Consider the following 25,275-nt stretch of genomic DNA (forward strand, 5'->3'; position numbering starts at 1 on the left):
TATGTGTCCTTCTGGCACTTCCTCTCTTTCCCTTCCACTCCCTTCTCTTAGCTCTTTGCTGCGCTTCTGGCCTCTCTCTCCTCTTTTCTTCTTCTTGCTTCCATGTTTGACTTCTGCCCTATAGAGTTTTAAAGATTAAAAAAAAGATAATGTGACATTGATTTGAAAACTGTATAATAGGAAGTTTAAGCAAGTAGTAAGATGGTGAGCTTTTTTGGTCATAGTACATGTGAGTACATTCCTTTGGCTGCTTTCTCAGGATCCCTGTGGCTTCATGTCTCACGTCCGTTTGCGTACTGCTTCTGTTCTTTCTTCAGTTGCTGCTGATGCTCGAAGGGCTGGTGGATGAACGGAGTCGGCTCAATGAGGCTTTGCAAGCAGAGAGACAGCTCTATAGCAGTCTGGTGAAGTTCCACGCCCATCCAGACAGGTAGGAGAGTGACGGCAGTGTTTACCCTTCCATTCTTCTCTAGGAGCAGATGCTTCTGATCTCAAAGCAGGGAGAAAAAGAGAGAGAGACAATTACTAGGATTACTCAGTTTGTCATTTGTGGTGTGTGGATCTCTCAGAGCCCAGTGTTTACATCTTAAGTCAGGAATAGTGCCTATCTCCTATAGCTACACAGTGATCAAATGAGAAGACTTGTCAGGAAATCGAAGACAGCAAGTAAGTCATTGGAATATAAACTAAAATAATGCCTTGCATATAGTAAACACTCAGTGTTTTCCTTTCGTTCCTCTGCTCCATGTCCTGGGTAAGGGCTGTTCCGTTCCAAGAGTGAGGATAGAAGGGTATTGATACTCGCCAAGTATCATTGAAGAAAATATATTCACCACGATGGCTAGTATCAACCCAGGATCACTGATAGCCATCATGGTGAATATATTTGCTGGTACCTCTTGACTTTTGGTCATGTATATTATGTCGTTCTGGTTCATTTTATATTCCCTTTATTTTTTTTTCTCATTCTGCCTTCTCCCCTTGTCCCTTTTTCTCTTTCCTAATTTTTATTCTTTTACTATTCATTTTCTTCTAGTTTGTTGTTCAGTTTAAGCATCATTTTTCTTTCTACTTCAAAGAAATGAAGGGAGAGGAAAGATACAAGAAGGACCAGTTGATTGTATTACTTTTTAAAGAATTTCTGGATCTTTAGTCTCTCTGACTGGATTCCTTTTCAGAGCTTTGTCCAGTCTGGTTACCAAATGAGAGAACACATCTTCAGTAGCCGTCGTACTTGGCTCAGTATTTCTTCGGTTTGCATTTAGCTCTTCCTGGATTTTGGTTTTTCAGAAATTAATACTTGTCAAAAAGTAAAATTTCTCTTATGTTGGCTATAAGGGTATGAGATAAGTCTTAGGAACTATAATTTTTATGTGACATTGGCTCACAATCTAGCATAAAATGACAAGCTTTAAAGAAAGGAGCAGGCCTTGCTGATCTGTCTGCAGTGAAGGATAACAGTGCCCAAACAAAGACCGTGCTCAATTACTGTGTCCTGGAGAGCATCCTTTAGAAAGTCTCATGGCTCTTCGGAAGTATACGTAGACTCATTACAGTTGATGGCTAATCCGTTTTCCTTCCATATGGGATGTTTACTCAGCTCTGAGAGAGACCGAACTCTGCAGGTGGAACTAGAAGGGGCCCAGGTGATACGCGGTCGGCTAGAAGAAGTTTTTGGAAGAAGCCTGGAGCGCTTAAGCAGGCTGGAGACCCTGGCCGCCATTGGAGGTGGGGAACTAGAAAGTGTGCGAGTTCGTCACAAGCATGCCTTCTGAGCACTGGCGGGTCATCCTGCAGCCCAGGATGGAAAACCTTGTTTGCGCTAACCCGAGAGCCTTGTCTGACTCTGGCAGAATTAAAATGGTGACTTGCTAATGGTAGAACTGTTGCCAAGTAGCATCAGCTACAAAGTGAAACTTACTTTAGTCTACCTGTATGGCGCTGTACATATCTATCTCGGAGTTGAATGGTGGAGGTTACAAAGTGTATGTGCACCTTTTAAAGCATTCCATTTCCGTTTTCCCACCATTTCACTCTTTTCCCTGGCCCCTCCCTGTTCCCCCATCTCTTCCCATGGGCCAATAAAGTTTATTACTCCCTTGCTCTCACCGTCCATTTCATATGTTCCATATCATGTCATAAACGCATGCACGTGTATTATTTTTGCCATCTGCCAACTCCTGCTCTTTGACTGAGAGAATTAAACTTTGATTTGACTTGATTTTTTAATCAAATAAAAGTTTCAGGGTGAAAGAGAGAGAGAGATTAAATGTCTATAAGAATGACTTTGCAAAAGTGGTATAATCCTTATCAGAAGGTAATCAAAGCCAAGTCTTGCCATTAGCAGACTCCAAGTATTGGAAGGGTCAAGTCAGAGAGAGGAGGCAAAGATAGTTGAAGTGTTCACAGTAAACCTTCTCCTCTGAAAGTGTTTCAGACGTGATAATTCAGTAATAGTGATAGTGAAATTAGATTAGGTGCAGATTAAATTCCATTAATATTTTTCCTTTAAACCAAGGGTTTTATGTAGTCAGAACACGATTTCAATAAAGACTCCTTTCAGTTTTGAAACATGGAATTTGGTGAACAGGGATTGAGGCTTTCCCACATGTCTTTCAGAGTCATGATTCTTTATGTAAAAAGATAATTTCAAATGTAATGTTTCCCTTTAAATTCAGCATTTCACCAAATTGCTTATTGCAGCCAGAGGAAAGTATTGCTTCTGGTTTTTCATTTGGTAGTGGCACGAGGTGGAGTCCTGTGTTTTTCATGTTTTAGTGCTTAAACATTACTCCATTAAAATAAGTAATAGGCTTTGAGGTGTTTGAATAGTTTAGGAAGAAATGTTGTAGATCTGGGTTGGTAGGTTTGGGCCGTTGTCTCGGTGCTTTCTTATGGCAGCATGACAGGCATAAGAAAGGGGTCCTGGAGATTGTATTTCTGCTAGCTAAATGTCAAGAGTATAAAAAGTAATCAGGATTACTTTGGAGCTTTGCGGTTCAACACCATGAGGTTTCAGATTTCTGTTGGTTATAAATTTCCTAGATTAGAAGCTGAGATTTCAAGTTTGAAACATGGACTTTGCTGAACAGGGATTGAGGCTTTCCAGCATCATAAAGGTGACTGAGTACTCTTTCTCAAGGAGGGGGCGCACAATGAGTTTTCTGTTTTCCCTCCATTATTCACATGACACTAATTTCTTTCACATTCATCTGTTGACATGGGTTGCCTTACATTCTCAATTCTGTCCAACTTTCTGTAACCTTACCCGTGCCTGTAACAACAGATAGAGCATCAGTCAGACCAAAGTGGATAGGGAAGAAAATATTCTGCTGGAGAAGCACCCTGGGATTTTCTGATGAAGTATTTTGTAAAAGATTGATAGCCATAAGCCTTCCTCTTAATGAAATGCTTTCCAGTTTTCATGCGCTTTGGGGTGGGGAGTCATTTAAGAGGGGCATAGGAAGTATAAGCAGAACCATCCACTTTCTTCGTCTTCCAATCTTGAGAGACCCTTTCCTACACAAAGCTTTTTGTAACTGGAAAAGGATAGAGGGAGTAATTGAACTTACAGAAATGTCAACCCGGCAAAGACTAGTCTGTCATATGATTACACGGCATTTAGGAAGTGTTTTCCCTTTATTTTGCTAACAGACCAAGGAAGCTTTATAAGTGTCCTGTTAAGATTCAACCATTGGTGATTCTTGGATTCTAATGCCTTATAGTGATTATACTAATTTCTAATTATAATCCTGCTTCTATCATCCTCCAACAGTAGGAATTTCCCATGGTGTCTTGAACTGTTACTAAGTGTTAGAAATTTTAAGGTAGCTGCCCGAATAATGAGGAACCCAACTTCCTATTGAAAAATGATCAAAATAGATTAGTGGGGAAAAGGAAGTGAATGCTGGTCCTGATTTGGATCCTAAAGAGACAGACTGACTTGTGCTACGGTTAATCACCTTTAATATTGGTCCTTGGGAAACATTTTAGATAATAAGTGATTTTTGTGGCAAAAGATAAACTTAAGAGATTGATCCTGACACTATAGATGTGACTGGAATCTGCTACTCATGTCCTGGAGTGAGGCTTGTGAACAGTGCTGCCTGGAGAGAGCTGGCCAGCCTAACAAGTTTGTGTGCTAATGTGGCATCTTATTAGAGAACTCGACTCTGATGAATTTTGTTCTATAACCCACAGACAGATGATGCTGTGATTACCCACATCACTCACAGAATTCCATCTACCATGATAGCATATGATTCCATTCTCTCCTCAGGAGCACAGACCCTTTCTCTTATGGGATTATTTGACCTTTTTCAGGCATTTTTCAGCCTTAATAATTTTAGAGAAAGCATCATGGGCTTGTAGAACCTTGTGCTTGAATTAAAAAAAAAAAATCTTGAATGAATTAAACCCAGGCCATGATTAATTAGGAGCATAGAACTTAATTTGTGAAAAATTCATATCAGTAGATTTGTTTTTACTTACATTTCCTTTTTGGATAATAGCAAATATGCAAAGTAATGGTTGTGAGAGTCAGGGGAGATGAAGTCTATAGTTCTTGGAGCTGTAGACTTGAAAAGGACCTCCCAGAACATTTATTTTAATAAATGAAATGGAAGTCCTTTTGATAGATATTTCCGTTACCCTTTTCTGTTGCAGAAGTCTGACGATTATTAGTGCCTAGTAAAAGTCAACGTTTTTCTGGTGTTTTCTTCTTAGCTATTTAGCCAAGTTATCATTTTTTTTTAAAGGCACAACTGGGCTCTTTTAATATTGTCAGCCTTTTGCTCTGAGAGGTATGTGCTTATCCTGAATCTCACGGACCCCTCTCCCACACCCACTTCTCTTCATTCACTGCGGACAGCAGGGGTGTTGTTGGTACCTCTACTTCCTTATTCATATTTTTAAAAGATTTGTCAGTGTCATTATATACAGTAAGAGATATGTAAAGATTAAGAAAATTGTGACCTGTATAGGATATTAGATCCTAGCCACAAAAAGTTTCCTGGAGGGAAGCTACTTGCATAATTTAAACCTAAGTGACCTCTGGCACAGATACACATAAAAGACCTTTCACTTTCATGCTTATTTGTGCTAATTTGGTATCTGGTCTTGGGAAGTTTGGTTCACAGATTCAAAACAGTTCAAGAAAATTGATGTTAGTTCTGTCTCTCTTCCAGTTTAATCTAGGGTTTTCTGATGAGGGAAAGGAGAAGCAGGTCAGACTATACCAAAAAATTGCTCCTTTCATTGAGGAATAAAAATTGACCTACCTACAGTCACTTCCTTTTAGACTGCTAATCTTAAAGGGACAATACTTCAGTTCCTTTGCTTTCCTTGAGCAACTAATATTAGCAAACTCTAGTTCCTGTTTCTTAGGATAAAGTTGTTGTTTTCTGGTTTCATGGTCTTTTTTTTTTTAAGATTTTATTTTTATTTATTTATTTGAGAGAGAGAGAGAGAGCACAAGCCAGGGGAAGAGGGAGAGGGAAAAGCAGACTCCCCGCTGAGCAGGGAGCCTGACTTGACTTGATGGTTGATTCCAGGACCCTGGGATCATTACCTGACGTAAAGCAGACACCCAACCGACCGAGCCACCCAGGCACCCCTCATGGTCTTTTTATATGAAAAAGACATAGAATCTCCACATTTGATGTCCCTGAAAAACTCAAGTTGCCTCTTCAACGAGGGCCCCAGTAGTAATTCCAAGGGTATGCAGCCAATGCCTTGGGACAGTCGTCCTATGAAGCTAGGAAGAAATAGTAGTGACCCACGCCCTGACAGTCCAATTTCCATCTTGCCTTGTAGAGATGGTAGAGGTAGAATAAATGAAATTAGCTTTCTTTTTCAGATGCTAACATCCTGTGAGAACCAAGCATATAAAAGAAAAGCATCCTCTTTTCTTTAAGGTTAAAATTTAGAGAGCTTTTCTTCTCCCTTTGGTCCTGAAGAACCATCCGTACTGTAGAAAGAGTAGTTAGGAGTATGGAGCTTATATGAGGCAACCTGGTAATAAAAAATAGAAGGAATGAGTCATTGGGACAGCATGTCAGAGTGATTTCTGTACGTTAATAATTTTTGAGTCTTAGAACATTTTGGAATATGGATTTAAGGCACCTTCTCACTAGACATTTAGAGTAATAACTTTGTTAAACAACTTTTTTATAATTAGAAGACAGGCATGTTGCTTTTAAGTAGTCTGAGTATTGACAAAAGGTAAGTCGTCAACTTCTTTCTATATAATCACATGAGCCAGGACGAGTTTCCCAAATAAAAAATCTGTGTTGTAATTTGCTTCCAGTAGAGGATGAGAAGTGGAAGGGAAACATAACATGTAAAGCTGACAATACCAATTTTACCAGATTTCAAAAAAGAATGATTAAACTTACGAAGTGATGTACTAATTCTTTTTGCATTACTTTCCCTTTATGTTGTTTAATGTCAAATTCCAGAAATAAAATTTTTTTACTTATCATACTGTTTTCCTTTTGCTAAGCCTGGAAGGATAAAGAAGGAAGTTCAGCAAGAAGATGTTCGATAGAGAATAATATGAAGAATAGGGGTGTTAAGTAGATGAACTAAGTCGGCTTCCTTGTTCCCTTTAAAAACTCATAATAGTTGTCTAGCATATGCATGTAGCTTTGCCTTTCGTATATAACATGAGTATTGCTTCCTTTTGCAATTACCAAAATCATTGCTCTAAAATACCAACCTCTCAATCTGTAAACGTTAGAGGCATGTGTGTGTACAAGTATGTTCTATAATTCATGAATTTCTGTTTCCATGAAGTATTCAGTTTGACAATAAAAGCAGTTTTACTTCTATCACTTAAAATTTTGGTCCTAGGGCCGTCGAGAAAAAGTAAAGTGATTTCCTACCAATTTAAATGAAGAAGGAAATGACAAGTGATCCAATAACTTGGCATTAGATTATTTATAGGACTATATTCCCACCAAAATAAGCTGTATATTTTCCTCTGGAAATTCATTTCTTCCTGGCACTGTGCTGTGTTAAACTGTGTTAACATTTGTGCTAAAATGGAGAGTGTTCTTTTTAATACATAAGTGTTAGAATTTCAGCTACTTTAGTTGAGACACAGAAAATTGTTACTGATCCAATAAAAGTATCAAAGGCCAAACAGTAACCATTTGGTTTCATTCTTGAAAAGATTGATGAGAAGTAGAGAAAGCTCATGTCTTTTTTGTTTGTTTCCTTATAGGAGAACCAGTGTTATTGATCATTGTACTAAAAATCCAAGTGGAAGTGAAGGCTCCAGAATGAGTGAATGCTTTTGTAATTTATTTAACTAGAGGAGGGAAGAGGAAGAAACTGCATTATTCTTCCCTCAAAGAAGTGAGACTAAAGAAAGCATTGCACTTCCCCCAGAAATGTGAAATGAACTCCTTAGGCTTAAAAACTCTTTCTTGTTCTCCTTGCTGTGGGAGAGCAGTAGCAAGCAGGACGGAGATTTGAGGAGACACCTGTTACGGTCAGTGGTGCTACTCCCATAAAATGTTCCTGGAAAGGCCTGCTGCTTGTGTTCTTTGAGGGAAAAAAAGAGGCCATGAGCAGGAAGAACTCCTTGACATTACAGAATTTTAAGTCCCTGGAAAATTGCTTTCTGAATAAAGTACAGGCTGGAAAGCTGCCTTAGAGATGTTGCAATATAAAGACAAAGATACACCGTAAAGGGGCTTGACTGCAGACTGCGGTTTTCTTTCCTTAGCTACCTCTGTTCCCGGAGCAGAATCTGTCTAGTGGAAGAATTTTATTTCTCAGCAGAAGCTTATGGAGGACTATATGAAATCTTAAAGTTCTTTTATGGTCCAGAAGGGAATGGATGCAGAGTTTGACAGGAGACCTTTTTTGTTTGAATCTGTCATACAGCATCATACTATTTAAATCAGGGATAGTTTAGTTGGTTCGTGACATGAACGTGTGAGTGTTCTTGTAATAATGAGCACATGGCAGGTCCCTAAGAGAGAGTGGGAGATGGCCCAGAGGATCTGGTTTGAGAGCCTGGCCCTGAGGGGAAGACCAGCCGGGAGCTTGGCACCACATGCTTACCCATGCTGTACAGTTTTCGTTCTTTGAATCCCCTTTCAAATTAGTCAAACAGGACTCCTGCTATGTTCTGAGTAACTATATGGAAAATATCACTCCTTTTCTGTTGGTTGAATATAAATAGCTAAAAGGGGAAACAATAATGACTAGAGTAGAATTCAGGGAAAAGGGTCTTGTCATAACCCAGTTTGGGCTCATTATTGAAGAATTAGCATAACACTATATGACTTTTCCTCTAAGGCTTATTCATACATGATGGAGTTTTAAGGCAGTCATAATGTAATAATGATGAATTCTGTTTGTAAAACACCTGTTCAAAAGAATTCATCCTACTTTACTGACAACTCTGTTTTTTCAACAGTCCTATGAAGCAGAGAGACCAAAAAGTATTATTTCAAGCCTCCTATTGGGGGAAACAGATATTCAGAAGTGAGGCAGTGCAGATAGATGCAATCGAGATCATCCGGTTATAATGTTAGGTATTAAATTCCTCTCTGCCGATTACACTTAGGATCTGTGGACACCTTTTTTTTTAGCTCATAGACCATGTCTGCTTACCAACAACAATAATATTATTGAGTATACATTGTGTGCCAAGCACTGTTCTAAGCACTTCAAATGCAGTGAAGCCTTTGAAGTTCACTAGTGAACAACTGTATGGCGTGGATATCACTGTTAACCCTAATTAGTAAGTAAGGAAACTGAGTTACAGAAAGGTGGTGGCTTGCCTAAAGTCATATAACTAATGGCAGAAGCAGAAACCAAACCTAGACAATCAGGCTCCAGGGTCCATGTTCTTAATAATTCTGCCTTCCTCAACTAAAAATCTCCACAAACTATCAATTTTTATATCAATGATTAAAAGAAAACATGTGCATAACAGTTAAATTTTCACAGAAGGATTTGTAGTGTTTTAGAGGCTTTTATTTCTGTGTACTTTATCAAGTCAGATAGCTGGTGGAAAATAATTTTCTAAATCTAAAAGGGATTTGGGATACCACCTCCATTATATATATGGCTCCAAGCCTAGAAATTTGCAAGAACCACAATTTGGGAACCACCATCAAAACCTCAAGTAAAAAAAAATTTAAATAAAATTTCTAGTCTAGGTGTGCCTGGGTGGCTCAGTCGGTTAAGTGTCTGACTTTGGCTCAAGTCATGATCTCAGGGTCCTGGGACTAAGTCCACCCCCCCCCCCACTCATTTTCTCAAATCTTAAAAAAAAAAACTTCTAGTCTGACTTGTAAAACTTAATCTGGAGATAAAACCTGGAGACGAGAAAGTGAAATTTGAAGTGACAGGCTCTTAGTTTCCAGAGAATCTGAAATAATAACCAGAAGACCCACCAATATAAAGCATAGTACCTTTTTTTCTAACTTTTTTTTTTTAGGATAGTACCTTTAAATTATAAATTTGGAACATTACAAGTTAGTTTGGAAGATAGCATTTTGTTGCCTTGTAAAAGCTTAGAAAAGGGTATTCCCTCACAAAAGAGAAATTATTTTATTGTCATTGATTTTAAAAAAATGGTAACAGAAGGGTGTCTAGTGTCAACTTACAGGGCTTCATGTGGGATAACTTATTCATTCCAATGTTTTCTATAAGATTTTTTCAACTTGATTCTAGCCGCCTCCCCCCACAGCCTTCAGCATTCTAATTCACATTGGTGAAAGACTGAGCAGCTGTTGAACTCCCCTGAAGGAGCTACAGCAGACTAAGCTAGCTAAAAATAGATAAGGAAAGCAAAACTCCTACATACTAGAATGTTGGGATGAAATGGGCATTCTTAACTTGGTCTCCATTTAACTCCTGATGAAGTCAAAACCATGGTATTGTGTCCCTGAGTGAATTAAAGAGAGAACATTATCTAAAAATGCAGATGTGGCATCAGAAAGCTACAAAGGTAAGTGGAGGGCAGAACGTATGATATGAAAGCCTTCAAGACCAATGACAGTCACTTTTTCCAGTCATCCATTACCTTACTCCTGGAACCTAGCACAGGAATCCTCTTGGGATGTGGGGCAGCCTGGCCACACAAGCCACTGAGAATGATAATGGAGATGAGTTCAACTCATCCAGCTGAGCTTTCTTCAACCACAGGATCTTGCTCTAGCCCAGATCTCAGGGGAGAAACAATGTGAAAACTATGTTTTCTTAATCTGTCATTGAGTGGGACAGTCATTTTCTTTGCCAGAAAAAAATGAAAGATTCTGATCTCTACTGTTGTGCAGGGAAAGATTTTCCAAAATAAACATAATAAGATATGGAGGTCCACAAGTGAATTGGCATCCTGGATTTCAGTGAGTTACCAAAGCTTAGGGAGTATGTTCATCCATCTCTCTGCAGCCAGTATTGTGAATGAGATGGTTCTGGGGCTTGTTTGAAAAAGTGTGGGAAACCCCTATTGTACACTGTTTGCCAGGGAATTCCTAAGAATGCTGAGTGGTGGAGGTACCTCCTTGTAGGTAGGACCTTATTGAAGAGGGCACAGGAACGTGGTGCAAAGTTAATACAACATTTGTGGAATGAGTCATAAGATTAAGTTGTTAGGGCAACATGCTTACTACCTTTTAGTACTTTAATAAGATTGGCCTGGGTCATTGCAAATACTCTGGCATGAACTGGCAGATGACAAGAGATGGAATGAAGGTGTGAGCTGCTCCTGTTCACCTTACCTACAGAGAGGGTAGTGGATGCTCATTATTCATCCACGGATGTCTCAGCTCAGGAGCAGGTCTTTGGTCTTGGAGGAAGAGACAAAGATAAAGATCTGATTTGTCACCAGAAGGAACAGTGAGTTGCCTCTGTCTGAAGGTCAAGAGACTTGACTCCTTGGCACAGCTCTTGTCAGGACTAGCTGTATAACCTTGGACAAACCACCTAATTTTTTCGGGCACAGGTTACTCAGTGGTCAGAAGAGGAGTTTTAAAAGTTGGTTGCTGAGGCCAGGGTCAGAACTAGAGCTCAAGCTTCATTAACTTGGGCACGTTCTATAAGACCTGTTCTGTAGAGTATCATGGTGGATTTTCTTTGGTGTTAAAATGAATTAACCATCATAAATTCCTCCATTTTCAGAAGAAATCAGTAATGTGGGCCACAGGTCTTAACCTAAAATCCGATGGACAGTCTTTTATTGTAACAGATGTGGAGAGGAAGAAATGCCGCAGCTTTGTTCTGTCCAATATGGTAGCCATGAGCCATGTGTGGCTCGTTAAATTTGAATTTGAATTTAAATTAAATTAAATTAAATTAAATTAAATAATTCAGTTCCTCAATCATCCTAGCGCATTCAAGTGCTCAGTAGCCACATGTGTCTACTGTATTGGGCAGCACATGCATAGAGTTGCAGAAAGTTCTATTGGTCAACACTGTCTCACACCTTTGCCCAGACCACAAACTGCAGTTATTTGTCCTCCCTGAGTGCAAGACATAGATATGTGTGCCCTCGGGTGACTGTGTCCATCTTTAAGGAATGAAAGAATGTATTAAAACTCATTTGGACAAAGAAATATAAGACACCCTTCAGGCAAAAGATGTTGGCATTGAACAAGAGTTTGAGAGAGATGGGGAGGTTAAAGGAAGGAATTAGGAAACACCCAAACCATTCTGTGCCTTGAGTCTTAACTAGTCCTGAGCTTCCGTAGGACACAGAGCCCCTAGAGAGGTAATGTCACCCCATGATCCCGGAGATGGAAAAGTATGAGAAAAGGAGGTCTCCCTTAATCCCCAGGAAACCAGGGACCCTCTCAGTACTTGATGGTGGGGAAAAGGTTAGTCATGTTGGGCCCATGTTTCAAAAGAGAAGGTCGTGACAGCCAGATTGGCAGGACAAGAAATAGTTCAGGCTTTCTGGAAGTAGGTGAGAGGGGTAACCACTCTAACAGCCAGCTCCTTAGTGCAGGTCTGTGCAGTCAAAGCCAGTGAATGTTCTAAGGCTTAAGCTTCAATATTAGTAAGAAAGTATTAGTGATATAAGGCTTTTCTACAGATCTGGCACACTGGTTCCACCTTCAGCCCTACTGGCTAGGGGGCCATGCATATGGGGAAAGGAAGAAATCAGAGGCAGATGGCAAAAAGTGTAATTTTAGCTGCTGTCTGGAAGCCACCTGTAAAGGGAATCACTTTCTCTTCTGGACTCACTTCCAGGTGCTGCTGCAGGGGACGATACCGAAGATGCTAGCACCGAGTTCACGGACAGCATTGAGGAGGAGGCTGCACACAATAGCCACCAGCAAGTAAGTCCAAGTCAGGTTCTGGGTTCCCAGGGTGGAAGGCTCATAGCCCTTTGGGGTCTGGTGGTCTCCTGTAGCCCTTGTGAGCCTAGAGTAAGAAGCTATCTTTTTATAAAAACCACTTCCCAGTCTTCTTTCCGCCCTCCCTGAGCTTCCCAGCCACCTTACCAGCCAACCCCTATCCTTACTCCACTTTTCTCTCCAATCCACCTTTTTTTTTCTTTTTACTCCTTCTATCTCTTGTTCCTCCTTCCCACCTTTGCCCCTATGTACCATCTATAGCTATAGCTTCAGAAGAATTTTCACTTACAACAAGACCATGGACAGTTCCCCTCTTGGGCTTTTGTATTTGAAACACACCACAGAAGCCAGGGAGTCATCGGAGGGCTGCTTGGGGAGGTGGCAGGCCTAAGACCTGCTTCAGGAGAGTGCTCTCTGAGAGCCTCCAAGAGGACTGGAATGCTTCCAAAGCAGGGATCTGTCTTGGTGAAATCTCGTTACACAAAAGAGAATTCCGTTGGGCAACCTGACAGACCACCCAGGTTGGGACACATCAGTGACCAGCGGGTGACACTTCAAGAGCAAGCCCCCATCAAACCTCAGAACTTGGTACCCAAGGCTGAAACACTATTCCCACCAGCCATCAGTGAAGGTGTAAGCAGCATGTTCACAAGCTCAAGAGTTGAATATCCTGGACCTCAGAGATTAAGTCACCGACATTGATCCCCTTGCACTCACTGGCACTCCTATGTGTCTCCACCTTGCTCAGTGACACTTAGCAATCATGTCTCCTGGATGAATCATGCCTGTGAATCTCTGAGTTATGAAGGAGAAAGTGGATCATTGGTATCCATTCTTCTGCAGAAGTAGCTGGGGTTTTCCAGTAATAGCTTCCTTGGAGCTATTAAGAAAACTGCTGGGAAAATGAGGCTTTCTGGGTCTGCCTCTATACCTCCTGTAGAAGAAAAAGAGGAGACCAACAAAAAGAACCTACATGAACATTCCTTAAATCTCATAGGACTTGGCACAGTCTTTGGCTCTTGAGGACATGAGTAGTTAGTTGTCTGGGATACCTCACGTCCTCAACACCATTTCTTTACCTTCTACCAAGATCCCCCTTTTGTTGCTCTAGCCACACCTGACCCTTACTTCTCCTTAAATTCTTACATGAGTTCTACTTCTCTTTTTGCTTGAACAGCTTCTTCTAAGTCCTCCTAACCAATGCTTGTGACTTTAATTATGTAAACTACTACCCCTCTGGACAGATCCCTCTGCCTCGCACTCCTTAATGTTACTGAGGAGCTTTGGGGAGAAGAGAGGGATCTGCAAGATAAGCAAATGTCCACTCCAAGAGTTAGATTGGGATGTCAGTGGTCACTGGTGGTTATTGCTGCTGTGGACAGGATTAGCTTCAGAAAAAGTGAACAAGAGACACAGATGTGAAGCATCTTCCTATAGCGTAGCATGGAGCAAATGACCAGACCACATTTTGAGAAGGTCAGTTCAACCCTGGAATAAACCTTTACATTGGGGCATGTGTATTTCCCTTGCAATGTCTGCCCTATTACTTGGCCGAGATACTTAATAAATTATTAGTCCACCTTTCTATGAGGGCTTGACTCATGATAAACAAATTTAGGTACCTGCCAGATGAAGAATATCTTGGGGAAGCATCATTTTCTTTCCATCACCTTTCCTTGAAAATCAATCTCTAGTTTTGGGTAGGAGGAACCTTGGTGTATGATATCATTGTAAATTCACTTCAACCTTTCTGGAGTTTGAGGGCGTGACTCTCCTGCTGCCAGATAAATAAAGCTTGTTTTGCTGTAACTGTTTTGTGTCCAGATTCTCAAAACTGTGTGTGCTGGTTTCTGGGGAAATAGTCCCTTACAATCAGGCTCTGAGTTCCTCCTTGCTGTGTCCTTGGAAGGTAAACTTTACTCAACACCAAGCTACCTTCCTACCTCGGGCTTACCCAGACTTCCCCTCACAAACACATCCCACTTGGTGTTCCTTCCACAGCAAGAGCTATCTTTTGGCCAAAGCAAGTTGCTTCATCCCTATTTTTTTTTAATAATAATTTTTTATTATGTTATGTTAGTCACCATACATGTAAAGTTCCATGATTCATTACTTGCGTATAACACCCAGTGCCCCATGCAATACGTGCCCTCCTTATTTTTAGACTCATTTACATGAGGAAGTCTCAGGTCTGGCTATGTTGGTAATTTTCCCTAAGTATCTCCCACAAAATCCCATTCTCAAGCAAATGTAAGGTCTGTAATAACTAGGAAATGCCTGTGTAACGAATCAAGCATTGCCTTTCTTCTTTTGAACTTTTGCAGTGGAAAAAAGTTAATCAAGAATCAAGATTCAAATGCAATGAAGGAGAAAAAAGTCAGTAGACTTAGTGTGAAGAACTTGAGAAAAAATCATTAATGCCCTTCATGGGTGTGAGAACTGATTTACATTTACCTATGTCATAGGGTAAAAAGAAAACAACTCAATTCAAATAAGAGATCAGACGTGTAGGGTCAAAGGAAACCCAGTACACACAAAAAAGGTTTAATTATGCCATGGAAGCACTAGAACAGATGAATTAGGAAATGGCCGGTGGGGAGGAACCTGTAAGAGATATGATTAACAATAGACCTAAAGGATTCATCCTACCACCACATACTGAAAGCCCTGGGGTTTTATTTGGGGAAAATGTAGAAATATCGACTTTCCATGGATGAGAAAGAAAAACTGATTAAAAGCTAGATTCTGAATCATTTTTCATGCATTTACATTTTAATTTTAAAGATAGCCAAAGTAAGCTCCCTTTGACACAGAACCCAAATTAGCTTGGAAACAAATCATAGCTCTATATTCTAATTTTAAAGTGGGAAATTAGACCAGGTGTACGTTCAGGCCCTTTCTGGTATTGACATTCTGTGGTTCTTATTTTTTTTCTTTTTAAAGAAACTAGGTATATTTAAATCAATAGAATATCACATAGATGCAGAAGGAAGTTTAAAAATAGATAGGTACAGCTGGGGCACCTGGGTGGCTCAGTCAGCTGGGCAGCCAGCTATTGATCTCCACTCAGGTCTTGATCTCGGGGTCATGAGTTCAGGCCCTGCGTTAGGCTCCTCACTGGGTGTAGAGCCTACCTTAAAAAAAAAAAAAAGATAGGTATCATTAAAGTGAGGGTTTTTTTTTTTTAGATTTTATTTATTTATTTGAGAGAGAGAGAGCACGAGCAGGGGGTAAGGGTAGGGGGAGAGGGACAAGCAAACTCCCCTGCTGAGCAGGGATACTGATGCAGGGCTCAATCCCAGGACCCCAGGATGATGACCTGAGCCAATGGCAGACGCTTGACCAAATGAGCCACCCAGGCACCCCGAGATGAGATGTTATTTTTAAAGAGAAGGAACACTTAGGTTTTAGAGAGATATAAAGTGCCCATATTCAAAGCTGATGGCAATGTTTATTTATTTATTTTTTAAAGGTTTTATTTATTTATTTGAGAGAGAGAGAGCACAAGCAGGGGCAGAAGGGGAAGCAGACTCCCCGCTGAGAAGGGAGCCCAATGTGGGGCTCAATCCCAGGACCCTGAGATCATGCACGACCTGAGCTGAAGGCAGACACTTACCCGACTGAGCCACCCAGGCGCCCTGGCAATGTTTATTTCAGTTAAGTTAGTTGGAAAGGGTTTATACAGAAAGGTGACATCACATAGTTTTAATGAGAGGTTGAGGTCCTAAATTTTCAAAAGTGGTTTTATCCAGTCTCCCGTTCTTTGTTTTGTCCCAAGTGCTTGGTGGCACATATGGAGATAGGACAGTGTAACTGAGCCCAGCAGCAGAGCCAGGGAGACAAATGTCAGGCTCAGAGCCCTAGGAATGCCTGGGAAATGAGCAACTGTGTCTATGCATCTTTCTTCATTCTCTTTCTTTGCAACCTCAACTGCTGTGCTATTAAATGCCATGGCACATACATGCCATGAACCAACTCCACCCATACAGCCTACGTCTTACTACACTCAGTTACAAGCAAAAGTGTATGGCTTTGTGCCAGGCCAAGCAGCTCTGTCAATCATAGATCCGTTTAAGCTGCTCTGGGCCCTGTTCTGTTCAATATATTTGTGACCTGAATGAAGATACAAAGCATATAATTAATTCTACAAATCATCCCCAACTGAGTGGGTACTACTTGATTTATGGAGAGCCACATAAAATATTTTGAGGACTTGGATCATTGAGAAATGATTCTGGATAGCCAGAATGCATTTGCCAGCAACAAGTACAAGTCACACTATTAATACAGATAGAAGGAACAGCAAGAGCTAGAAATATATGTGGGAGAGAGGTGGAAAACTGGGAGATCAAAATAGACCCGAAGCTAAGTAGAACCCCAAAGTGCAGTCACAGAGCGGAGAAAGAAGCCACATGGCTTTGGGATGTATTAAAATTCATATTGGATGGATGGACAAGAAATGCTTGCACCAAAATACTTAGTCATACAGTGAGTGCGTTCTCATACTCAGGTTTTAGTTTCTATACTTTTAAAAGTGTGGGGGAAACTGGAGAGGAGCCCAAGATGAACAATAAGACAGTCTTAAAAAAATTCTTTGAGGAAAAGCTACATGATCTCCTTGAGTTGACGCACTGAAGAGTCACTTCAGGATTATCCCCAAAACATAGAAAGGTGTTGGGAAGTTATTTCCACCTTGTTTTCTTCTCAGGTGCTTAGATTTGTAGAGAGAATTTGCCTGGCAGCGTCAGCACAAGGGTGATAACCAACACGTGGGCAGGTGGCCTCACTTTACCTTCTCTGTAGTTATAGGGCGTGATTCTCCTGCTGCCAGTGAAATTAAGCTGCTGTTTTACTTGTAGCTGAGTGCCTTCTGTCTTCGTCTTCCTTTTTAGGGCCTGAGGGGCAGACATGGCCTTAGGCTTTGAGAGCTGGTGTCTCAAGCCGAGGTCTTTGTAGTCAAGGACTCGGATGTTGTGGAGTCAAGGAAGTTTCCCATCTTGTAAGAAGCCTCTCAGGGGACTCTGTCTCCCAGGAAGAGAAGAATCACAGCATCCACACTCTCCAGTCCTGTGTAAACCTCATGTGTTTGCACTGGGTTTTGATATATGATGTGCTTGTGTTTTTTTCTCACCAACATCTGGATGCTGCTCTTCCTGCCCATGGCAGCAGTCCCCCCTGCCCTCTTGTGTCCTCCCCACCCAGACCAGTCTCCAGAACCCTTATGGCTGAGGAAGTCCTTAGGGCGAGCTCATTTTAGGGCTGCCTTTTTTGTTCCTATGAAAGGCTGCCTTTGCAATCTGATGTTCCTCTTGGATCCTCTCTCCTGACCTAACTTCTTTAAATTATGATTTTCTTTCAGATCATCAAGGTGGCCTTGGAGAAGAGCCTGGCAGCTGTGGAGACCCAGAATGTATGTCTTCCCCCCCCTTCCTCAACAGGAGGGGACAATAACAGAGGTCTTCAGGAGGAAATGCTCCACCTGAGGGCTGAGATCCACCAGCACTTAGAGGAGAAGAGGAGAGCTGAGGGGGAAATGAAGGAGCTAAAGGCTCAAATTGAGGAAGCAGGATTCTCCTCTGTGGCCCACATCAGGTAGGATACCACCCAGAGAAGGAAGGCCTGTCCACCGAGAGGCCACCATAGCCAAGGAGTTCACCTTGCTGCAGCCAAGGCATTTGTGCTGCTGTAGGGCTTCTTGGTCCACATCCCAAGCTCCATGTGTTAATGGTTCAAATTCTTTAGAGAAAACTCAATAATATTGGATAATGGTGATCATTCAAATTATTTAAATCTGGTCTTAATTCAGTACAATAGTGCCCATTATTAGCCATGTATTCATGAGTGAAAATCTCCCAGTTGTATGACAGGTGTTGCTCTTTTGCATTGACTGGAACATAGGAGAAATCTCCTACTACCCATGATGCTTCACTGCTGTGTGTGGAACCCAAATACTCCATGAGGGAGGAGGATTTTTACAGGGGCCCCTTTGTTTCCACTCAGCTCTCTCTTAGCAGCATGAATCCCTAAATCATGGAATAGCAATGTTAATAATCTCTGCTGTTTTGTTAACTTTACAAAAGTGGTATATAGCTGATTCATTGGTTAGATTGGCCACTCTGTTTTTTTAAAATATTTTATTTATTTATTTGAGAAAGAGAGAGACAGAGATAGGGTGAACAGAGGTGGGGAGGAGAGGGAGAAGCAGACTCCCTGCTGAGCAGGGAGCCCGATGTGGGGCTCAGTCCCAGGACCCTAGGTTCATGACCTGAGCCGAAGGCAGGCACTTAACCAACTGAGCCACTTGGGTGCCCCTGGCTACTCTGTTTTTAAAGCCATTTTTTCAAAAGATGCTTGGGGAGCATGCTGATAATGTAGGGCTAATCCATTCACTCCTTCATTCATCCCTGAGGGTCATAATCATTGTGGCCTGTTGTTTAGAACACAGCAGTGCAAAAGTACAAATTTAAATCCATGCCCTATTGTTTCCCTTCCTATTATGTGCCACTTAAACATCCCCACGTCATAGAATAATCTTAGCGCTGAAGAGGACCTTGGCGTCTAGCCTAATCCTTATTTCAAAGTCAAGAAAACTCTGGTCTAAAAAGTTCTAGCAACTTGCTCAAAGTTGCATATTAGTCCATGGCTAGACCCCTGCCTCCCAATTTTTAATATCTAAGCCTTTTCTTCTATGCTATATACTTTGTCAAACAATCTTGGAAGTATTCTTGTGATCATCCTTCATGCTGGTTCTTTCACTCTGAATTACCATGATATTTCTTCTTCTTCTCCTCCTCCTCCTCCTCCTCCTCCTCCTCCTCCTCCTCCTCCTCCTTCTTGTTCTTCAGAAAGAGAGCTCAAGTGGGGGAGGGGTGGAGGGAGAAGGAGACAGAGTCTTAAGCAGGCTCCATGCCTGGTGTGGAGCTTGATGTGGGGCTCAGTCTCACAACCCTGAGATCATGACCTGAGCTGAAATCAAGAGTTGGACGTTTAACTGACTGAGTCACCCCCATGATATTTCTTTCTACTGAAGTGAAATTCTACTTAAGCGAAAGCGTAAGGTTTTTGTTTTTGTTTTTAAAATAAGCTCTATGCCCAACATGGGGCTTGAAGTCATAACCTCGAGATCAAGAGTTGTGTGCTCTACTGACTGAACCAGCCAGGTGCCACAAGCAAAGTTTTGCTTAACTTTTTTTATGTGTAAACTTGATTAAGCTCATGGGTAAGAACAGTACATCTCTTTTGATCATACAGCTGAATATACAATCAAACCAAATGCAGATACCTCCATGGACTATTTTCTTTTTTCTCCGGAGTTACTAAGCTGAAACTCTGAGCTCTCCACACAACCTTAAGAATCACAGATACTGTGGAAGACAGAATCTATCAAACGAATAGCCTATCTTTTGAGGACACTTTGTTGAGCTTTGCTTTCATCGGTTTGTGTCGTGAAAACAGCGGAGTTTTTCCCCAAAACATGAAGCTAGAACATAATATCAAATATTCTTTTCCATACTACACATGTGTTGCCTTCTCTCCATCTGACACCTCAGTTTTGGCAAAATGTCGCCCTTCCTCTCCATTGAGGAAACTCTCTCCTGGATAGTCTATCTGATTCCTGTGTCCTAAAGTATTTTCTTCCTTGATTCACACTAGATAAGCCCTGCTCTTGGTTCCAAGACTTCAGGATTCTAATCTAACTGTGCATCCTTCCAGGTGTGAATCACTTATTTTCTTTGCCTCTTCTAGTCAGCGGTTCTCAAAGTAGCGTGCTAAGGATCACCCAGAGAACCTGAGTAAAATGTAGATCCGTAAGCCTTAGCTCTAAAGTTGTTGTTTTTTTTTTTTTAAGCACCTCATAGGATTCTGATGGTAGTACTTTTCAGGTCTGAAGCTAGTACAGCAGAATAAAAGGACTGCTCTGTTGAAGACCCTGAGCTTACCAGACCATATATGCTAGTTCATTTAAGCATCCAGTAACTCTACTAGGTACGAGTTATCCTCATGTTATGTAAAAGGAGACTGAGGCTCAAAGAGGTTAAGCAAACTGCCTACTTAAATGAATTGCCTTGTTAAAGCCATGGTTGTTTTTTTTAATCATTTCCATCCAAACTTGGTGAAGGGTATGGTGGGAAGTAAGGATGGAATCTAGAATGTCTTGGTGAAAATTAGTTGTTTATCCATTTTATTTCTTCTGCAAATGTGAATGTTCTATGTGGCAGGATTTGTGAAGGCTCTGGGGATACAGGTGAACAGGACAGAAGATGATCCATCACAAGAGCCAGACATAAAGCAAAGAATTACAGAAGTGCAATTGATTGTAGTTCTAGATTGGTATTATTTAATTCTTTTGTTCCTAGGTCCCACTTTCTCATCCAGTGGTTGAAAACTGACTGATGATAACTAATAGAATTGTAGAATCCATAATAAATTTGTCTAGGCAAGGTCTTTCTTATTGTTTTGTCTTCCTTAACACTGTAAGTACCCTTGTTTATTCCAGAAGCCACTGAAAATTAGAACATGAGGCTGAGGGGATGCCTGGGTGGCTCAGTCAGTTGAGCATCGATCGTCAGCTCAGGTCATGATCCCAGGGTCCTAGGACTGAGCCCCGCGTTGGGCTCCCTGCTCAGCGGGAGCCTGCTTCTCCCTCTCCCTCTGCTCCCACTTGTGCTCTTTCTATCTAAAATAAATAAAATCTAAAAAAAAAAAAAACATGAGGCTGAATGACCAGGGTAAAGACAACTAGACCGGTGTGTTGAGTCCAAGATTTTTAGGGACTGTGTTGTCACCAGGTGGCTATGGAAGTGTGGGCAAGTCTCTCCTCTTCTTGAGTTTTGGTTTCCTTGTCTATCAAATAAGGGAGTCCTTGTTGGTCTCTGAGGTGGCTTCGTGCTTTGGGGGTATCTCTGAGTCTCTGCTGGACCAAGATGGGGACTACAGGAAGCGAGGCCAAGAGCGGAGCCAGCCCCTCATTGTGTGTGTGTTTCCTGCAGGAACACCATGCTGAGCCTTTGCCTTGAGAATGCAGAGCTGAAAGAGCAGATGGGAGAAGAAATGTCTGATGGATGGGAGATCAAGGAAGACAAGGAGAAGGGCGAGGTGACAGTGGAAACTGTGGTAGCCAGAGGGGGTCTGAGTGAGAATAGCCTTCAGGCTGAGTTCAGAAAGCTCCAGGGAAAACTGAAGAATGCCCACAACATCATCAACCTCCTCAAAGAACAGCTGGTGCTAAGCAGCAAGGACGGAAATAGTAAACTTAGTCCAGAGCTCCTTGCGCGCCTGGCCCGGGAGATTGACAGAATGAATACAGCGCTGGTCTGTTCTCCTGAGAAGCCCCAACGCCAAGAAGAGGAGCCCGTGACCATAAGGCCCTGCCCCAGACCCCAGGGCCTTGACCTTGGGGCTGCACTCATAGTGGATGGCCACCAAGTAAGTGCGGGATTAGATGGAATGAAAGACCTGTGGAGAAGGGCTGGTGGTAACAGTGTTTACCTTAAACAGTTCTGCCCCATGGGTCATGAGGGTCTGAGGAAGGGCACCTTTGCCCCCAAGCGGTGGTAATAATATTGTATACACATTCAGCCTTTATAAAAGCTTTTACAACCTTATCTCATAAATATTAATTGGGTGATTACTTTTTCATAAATATTTCTTCAGCACTTAATTTTCCAGATGACACAGTAGGCATTGGGCAGCAGGCAGTAAGACCTGGTCTCTGCCCTGTAAGTACGCAGTACGGTGGGGAAAGATGGCACAAAACAGATCATTTCAATAGGATGTGGTATAGGGATGCCTGGGGGTTAAGGCAGCCCAGACAAGTGGTGTGTAATGACATCTCTCCTTATCCCTGCCATTTTCATCACAGCTCATCCCAGGTGTCTGTTCCTGAGCCACAGGAGGGGCTGTCAGGATCCTCATAATGGGAGGGGCTTTGCTGAGTATTGAGTAAATAGGGAATATAGAGGATTTGGGGGGGGGGGGACAAGGGTGGGGCAGGAGCACAGGGAGAGATGAGGAGAGGTGTCTACACTCCTCTTTTCAACCACTGCACCAACATATACTGAGAGCTCCTCACTGGACTCTACTGGCGCTGTAGTATGTGCTGTAGATACAGAGATGAATAAAACACGATCCTAGCTCTGCAGGAGCTCGGAGCTGGAAAGCAAGCCACTACCAAAGGCCATGAGGAATGCTGTAACAAACCCATGAGTAAAGTCCACAGGTTCAGAAAGGGAAGGAGCCGTGACTGGCTGGTCCCTGTGCTGGCTCTTTTCACAGCTGGATAACCGGCCCCAGGCCCGAGACCCTGGGCCTCAGTCAGAATTTAGCCTTCCTGGATCCACCAACCACCTGCGCTCCCAGTTGGCCCAATGCAAACAACACTATCAGGATCTCCAGGAGAAGCTGCTGATATCAGAAGCCACAGTCTTTGCCCAGGCCAACCAGCTGGAGAAATACAGAGTCATGCTTAGTAAGTCTTAGGTTCACCATCACCAAGGTGTCTGTCTTCTCCCTGAGAAACTACATGCTTTGCAGACTTCCCTTTTCTTTCCCAGCCTCAAAACAAATTTAATCCTGACCAGGTCCTAGAACTGTGGAAATGCATATTTAACTTCAGTTTTTGCACCTGGCAGAGAAGAATAAAGAACAAAGCAAGTTTGCAGTGAGCATATAGGGAGGAAATGGGCCAACATTTAGGTTTGCTGATTTCTGGTATAGTCAGCAAAATGCTTTACATCTCTCAACATATACTGATAGTTCCTCTCCTCCTCTTGGCACCAAACCATATTCTTCAAAAATATGTCATCACCGTTGGTTTAGAATCCATGCTTTCTAGTAGAGCTTTCTGGGGTGATGGAAATGCTTATGGGGCACATGAAATGTGGCTAGTTCAACTTGGGAGTTTTATTTAATTTTAATTAATTTAATATGAAGTAGTCACATGTGGCTGATAGCTATCTTATAGAACAGTATGGATCTCGATGTTTTAGGACTCTAAATTAGTTCAGCTCCATTCACGTATTTACTGAGCCTCTGTGGATAAAGCAGTTGCTGGTTTCACTGGGGCTTCTAGGGATGATGATTTGTATAATACCCAACTTAAAGATGTCTGGTCCCTACAAAGTCTCAGTTGTTGGAGGTGAGATCATCAGTGGCAAACAGGCTCATCCTGGTGCAAGGAAGTCCTGCCTGGAGTGGGTGGTCTTTTCTCCCACTTGAGTCCAAAGAACCATCCATCCCACTCTGGCTCTGACCTCCCTGTCCCCTGAGGGCTAGGGCACATGCCATTGAGGTTGAGGGGGTACGTGGGACATTCAGAGCCTCCGTGATACCCTCTGTCTCTTCCCACGCAGGTGAATCCTTGGTGAAGCAGGACAGCAAGCAGGTGCAGGTGGACCTCCAGGACCTGTGGCCGAAGTGAGAATGAGGCTGAGCGGGAGGAGAGCACCAGTCCCGGTAGGAACACAAGGGAAGGGCTCACCTGGCCTCCCTGGAGTCGCCCTTCACATCTAGGAGCTGTTAACCAGTCCCACACCTGATGAGGAGTAGGGCTGAGGGGGTGCTGTAGACTGAAGGGGACCCCAGGACTAGCAAGGCACAGGAAGTTTGGCAGAGAAGTCTTATCCAATGTGAGGCTGAGTGTGAGTTGGAATGTCTCTAGTTTTCAACATACTCTGTTAATTAAGAGAAGAAAAGTTTTATCCAACAGATGATCGTCTAAGGCTGACTTTTTCATGAAGAAACCAGATGAGCTTTCGGAGATATGCAAACCCTCAGCTAAAAAGACCTGTTTTTCCATCATTAAAGGACTTTGACTGTAGGGACACCCACCAAACTGAAATCGAGAAAAGAAAAAACACTCCGTGCAGTAGAAGGTGACTGTGCCTCATCTGCAGGGCTGTTGAGTGGATAAGAAATACCAGGTTTGAATGCTAGTAACGTGCAGGGCTGAATAAAGTCCCGCTTCAACTTTTTCTCTAGGACTTCTTATCCCCAGCACCAAAGCTGCTCCAGCTACAGCAGCATGCATAGCTTTATTCAGGAGGATGTCTTTGTCTTTTCTCAGAGTGTGAGGAGCATAACAGCCTCAGGGAAACCATCCTGATGGAGGGGCACCTGGGCTCCCCAGCGGCCAGCTCCCCAGGGAAGAAGCCCTTGGAGAGCCCTCGAGGGAAGCAGGAGGAGTTCCAGGCATATGGAAAGTCGGAAGACATCTCTGTCCTACATAAGGACATCAGAGACCTGAAGGCCCAGCTGCAGAATGCCAACAAGATCATTCAAAACCTCAAGAGCCAGGTCCGGTCCCTCTCAGTTACAAGCGATTATTCATCTAGTCTGGAGAGACCTCGAAAGCTGAAGGCCGTTGGCACCCTCGAGGGATCCTCACCTCACAGTGTCACTGATGAGGATGAGGGGTGGCTCTCTGATGGCACTGGGGCTTTCTACCCCCCGGGGCTTCAGGCTAAAAAGGATCTGGAGAGTCTGATCCAGAGAGTGGCCCAGCTCCCGAAAACTGGAGTGGAAGGGAAGCTGGCAGAGGAGCTGAGATCAGCCTCATGGCCTGGGTAAGAGGGGCACTCTTTGGACCCTTATTTGATTGATGATGTCTAAGTTTGTGTTGGAGGTGGGCTAGCCCAGGCAGGTAGAAGAGAGAACCTATCAGGGCAATCAGAAGAACACCCGCTTAAATGCTAGGCCTAGATCTGAAGACAGGTCAGTAGGCCCTGCTGGGAGACACCAGGTCTCTGAGATCTCCTCTCAGGAATCTATTAGTAAAGCGACCGGATATGTGGTGTCGTAGTAAGACTGGAGCCAGACTGCCTGGGTCTGAATCCTAGCTCTGGAACTTCCTAACTGTATAACTTACTTAGACTTTCTGGGCCTCTTTCCTTACCTATTAAATGAGGAGAGTAAGAGAACCTATCTCAAAGGGTAGTTATTGGGTTTAAATGAA

At 42.5% G+C, this 25,275-nt stretch overlaps 1 protein-coding gene across 1 annotated transcript in view; it reads left to right on the forward strand.

Moving 5' to 3' along the window:
• The window catches only part of LOC125281906 (myomegalin-like), a 134,200-nt gene that overhangs the window by 81,114 nt on the left and 27,811 nt on the right, over window positions 1-25,275 (forward strand). Inside the window, 9 exon segments of the mRNA XM_057310775.1 lie at window positions 318-430; window positions 1,601-1,728; window positions 12,217-12,305; window positions 17,683-17,915; window positions 21,314-21,749; window positions 22,599-22,791; window positions 23,672-23,726; window positions 23,728-23,777; window positions 24,388-24,886. Coding sequence (XP_057166758.1) covers window positions 318-430; window positions 1,601-1,728; window positions 12,217-12,305; window positions 17,683-17,915; window positions 21,314-21,749; window positions 22,599-22,791; window positions 23,672-23,726; window positions 23,728-23,777; window positions 24,388-24,886 — 1,796 coding nt within the window.

This window comes from Ursus arctos, unplaced genomic scaffold (genome assembly GCF_023065955.2).
Source record: "Ursus arctos isolate Adak ecotype North America unplaced genomic scaffold, UrsArc2.0 scaffold_12, whole genome shotgun sequence".
Classification (NCBI taxonomy): domain Eukaryota; kingdom Metazoa; phylum Chordata; class Mammalia; order Carnivora; family Ursidae; genus Ursus; species Ursus arctos.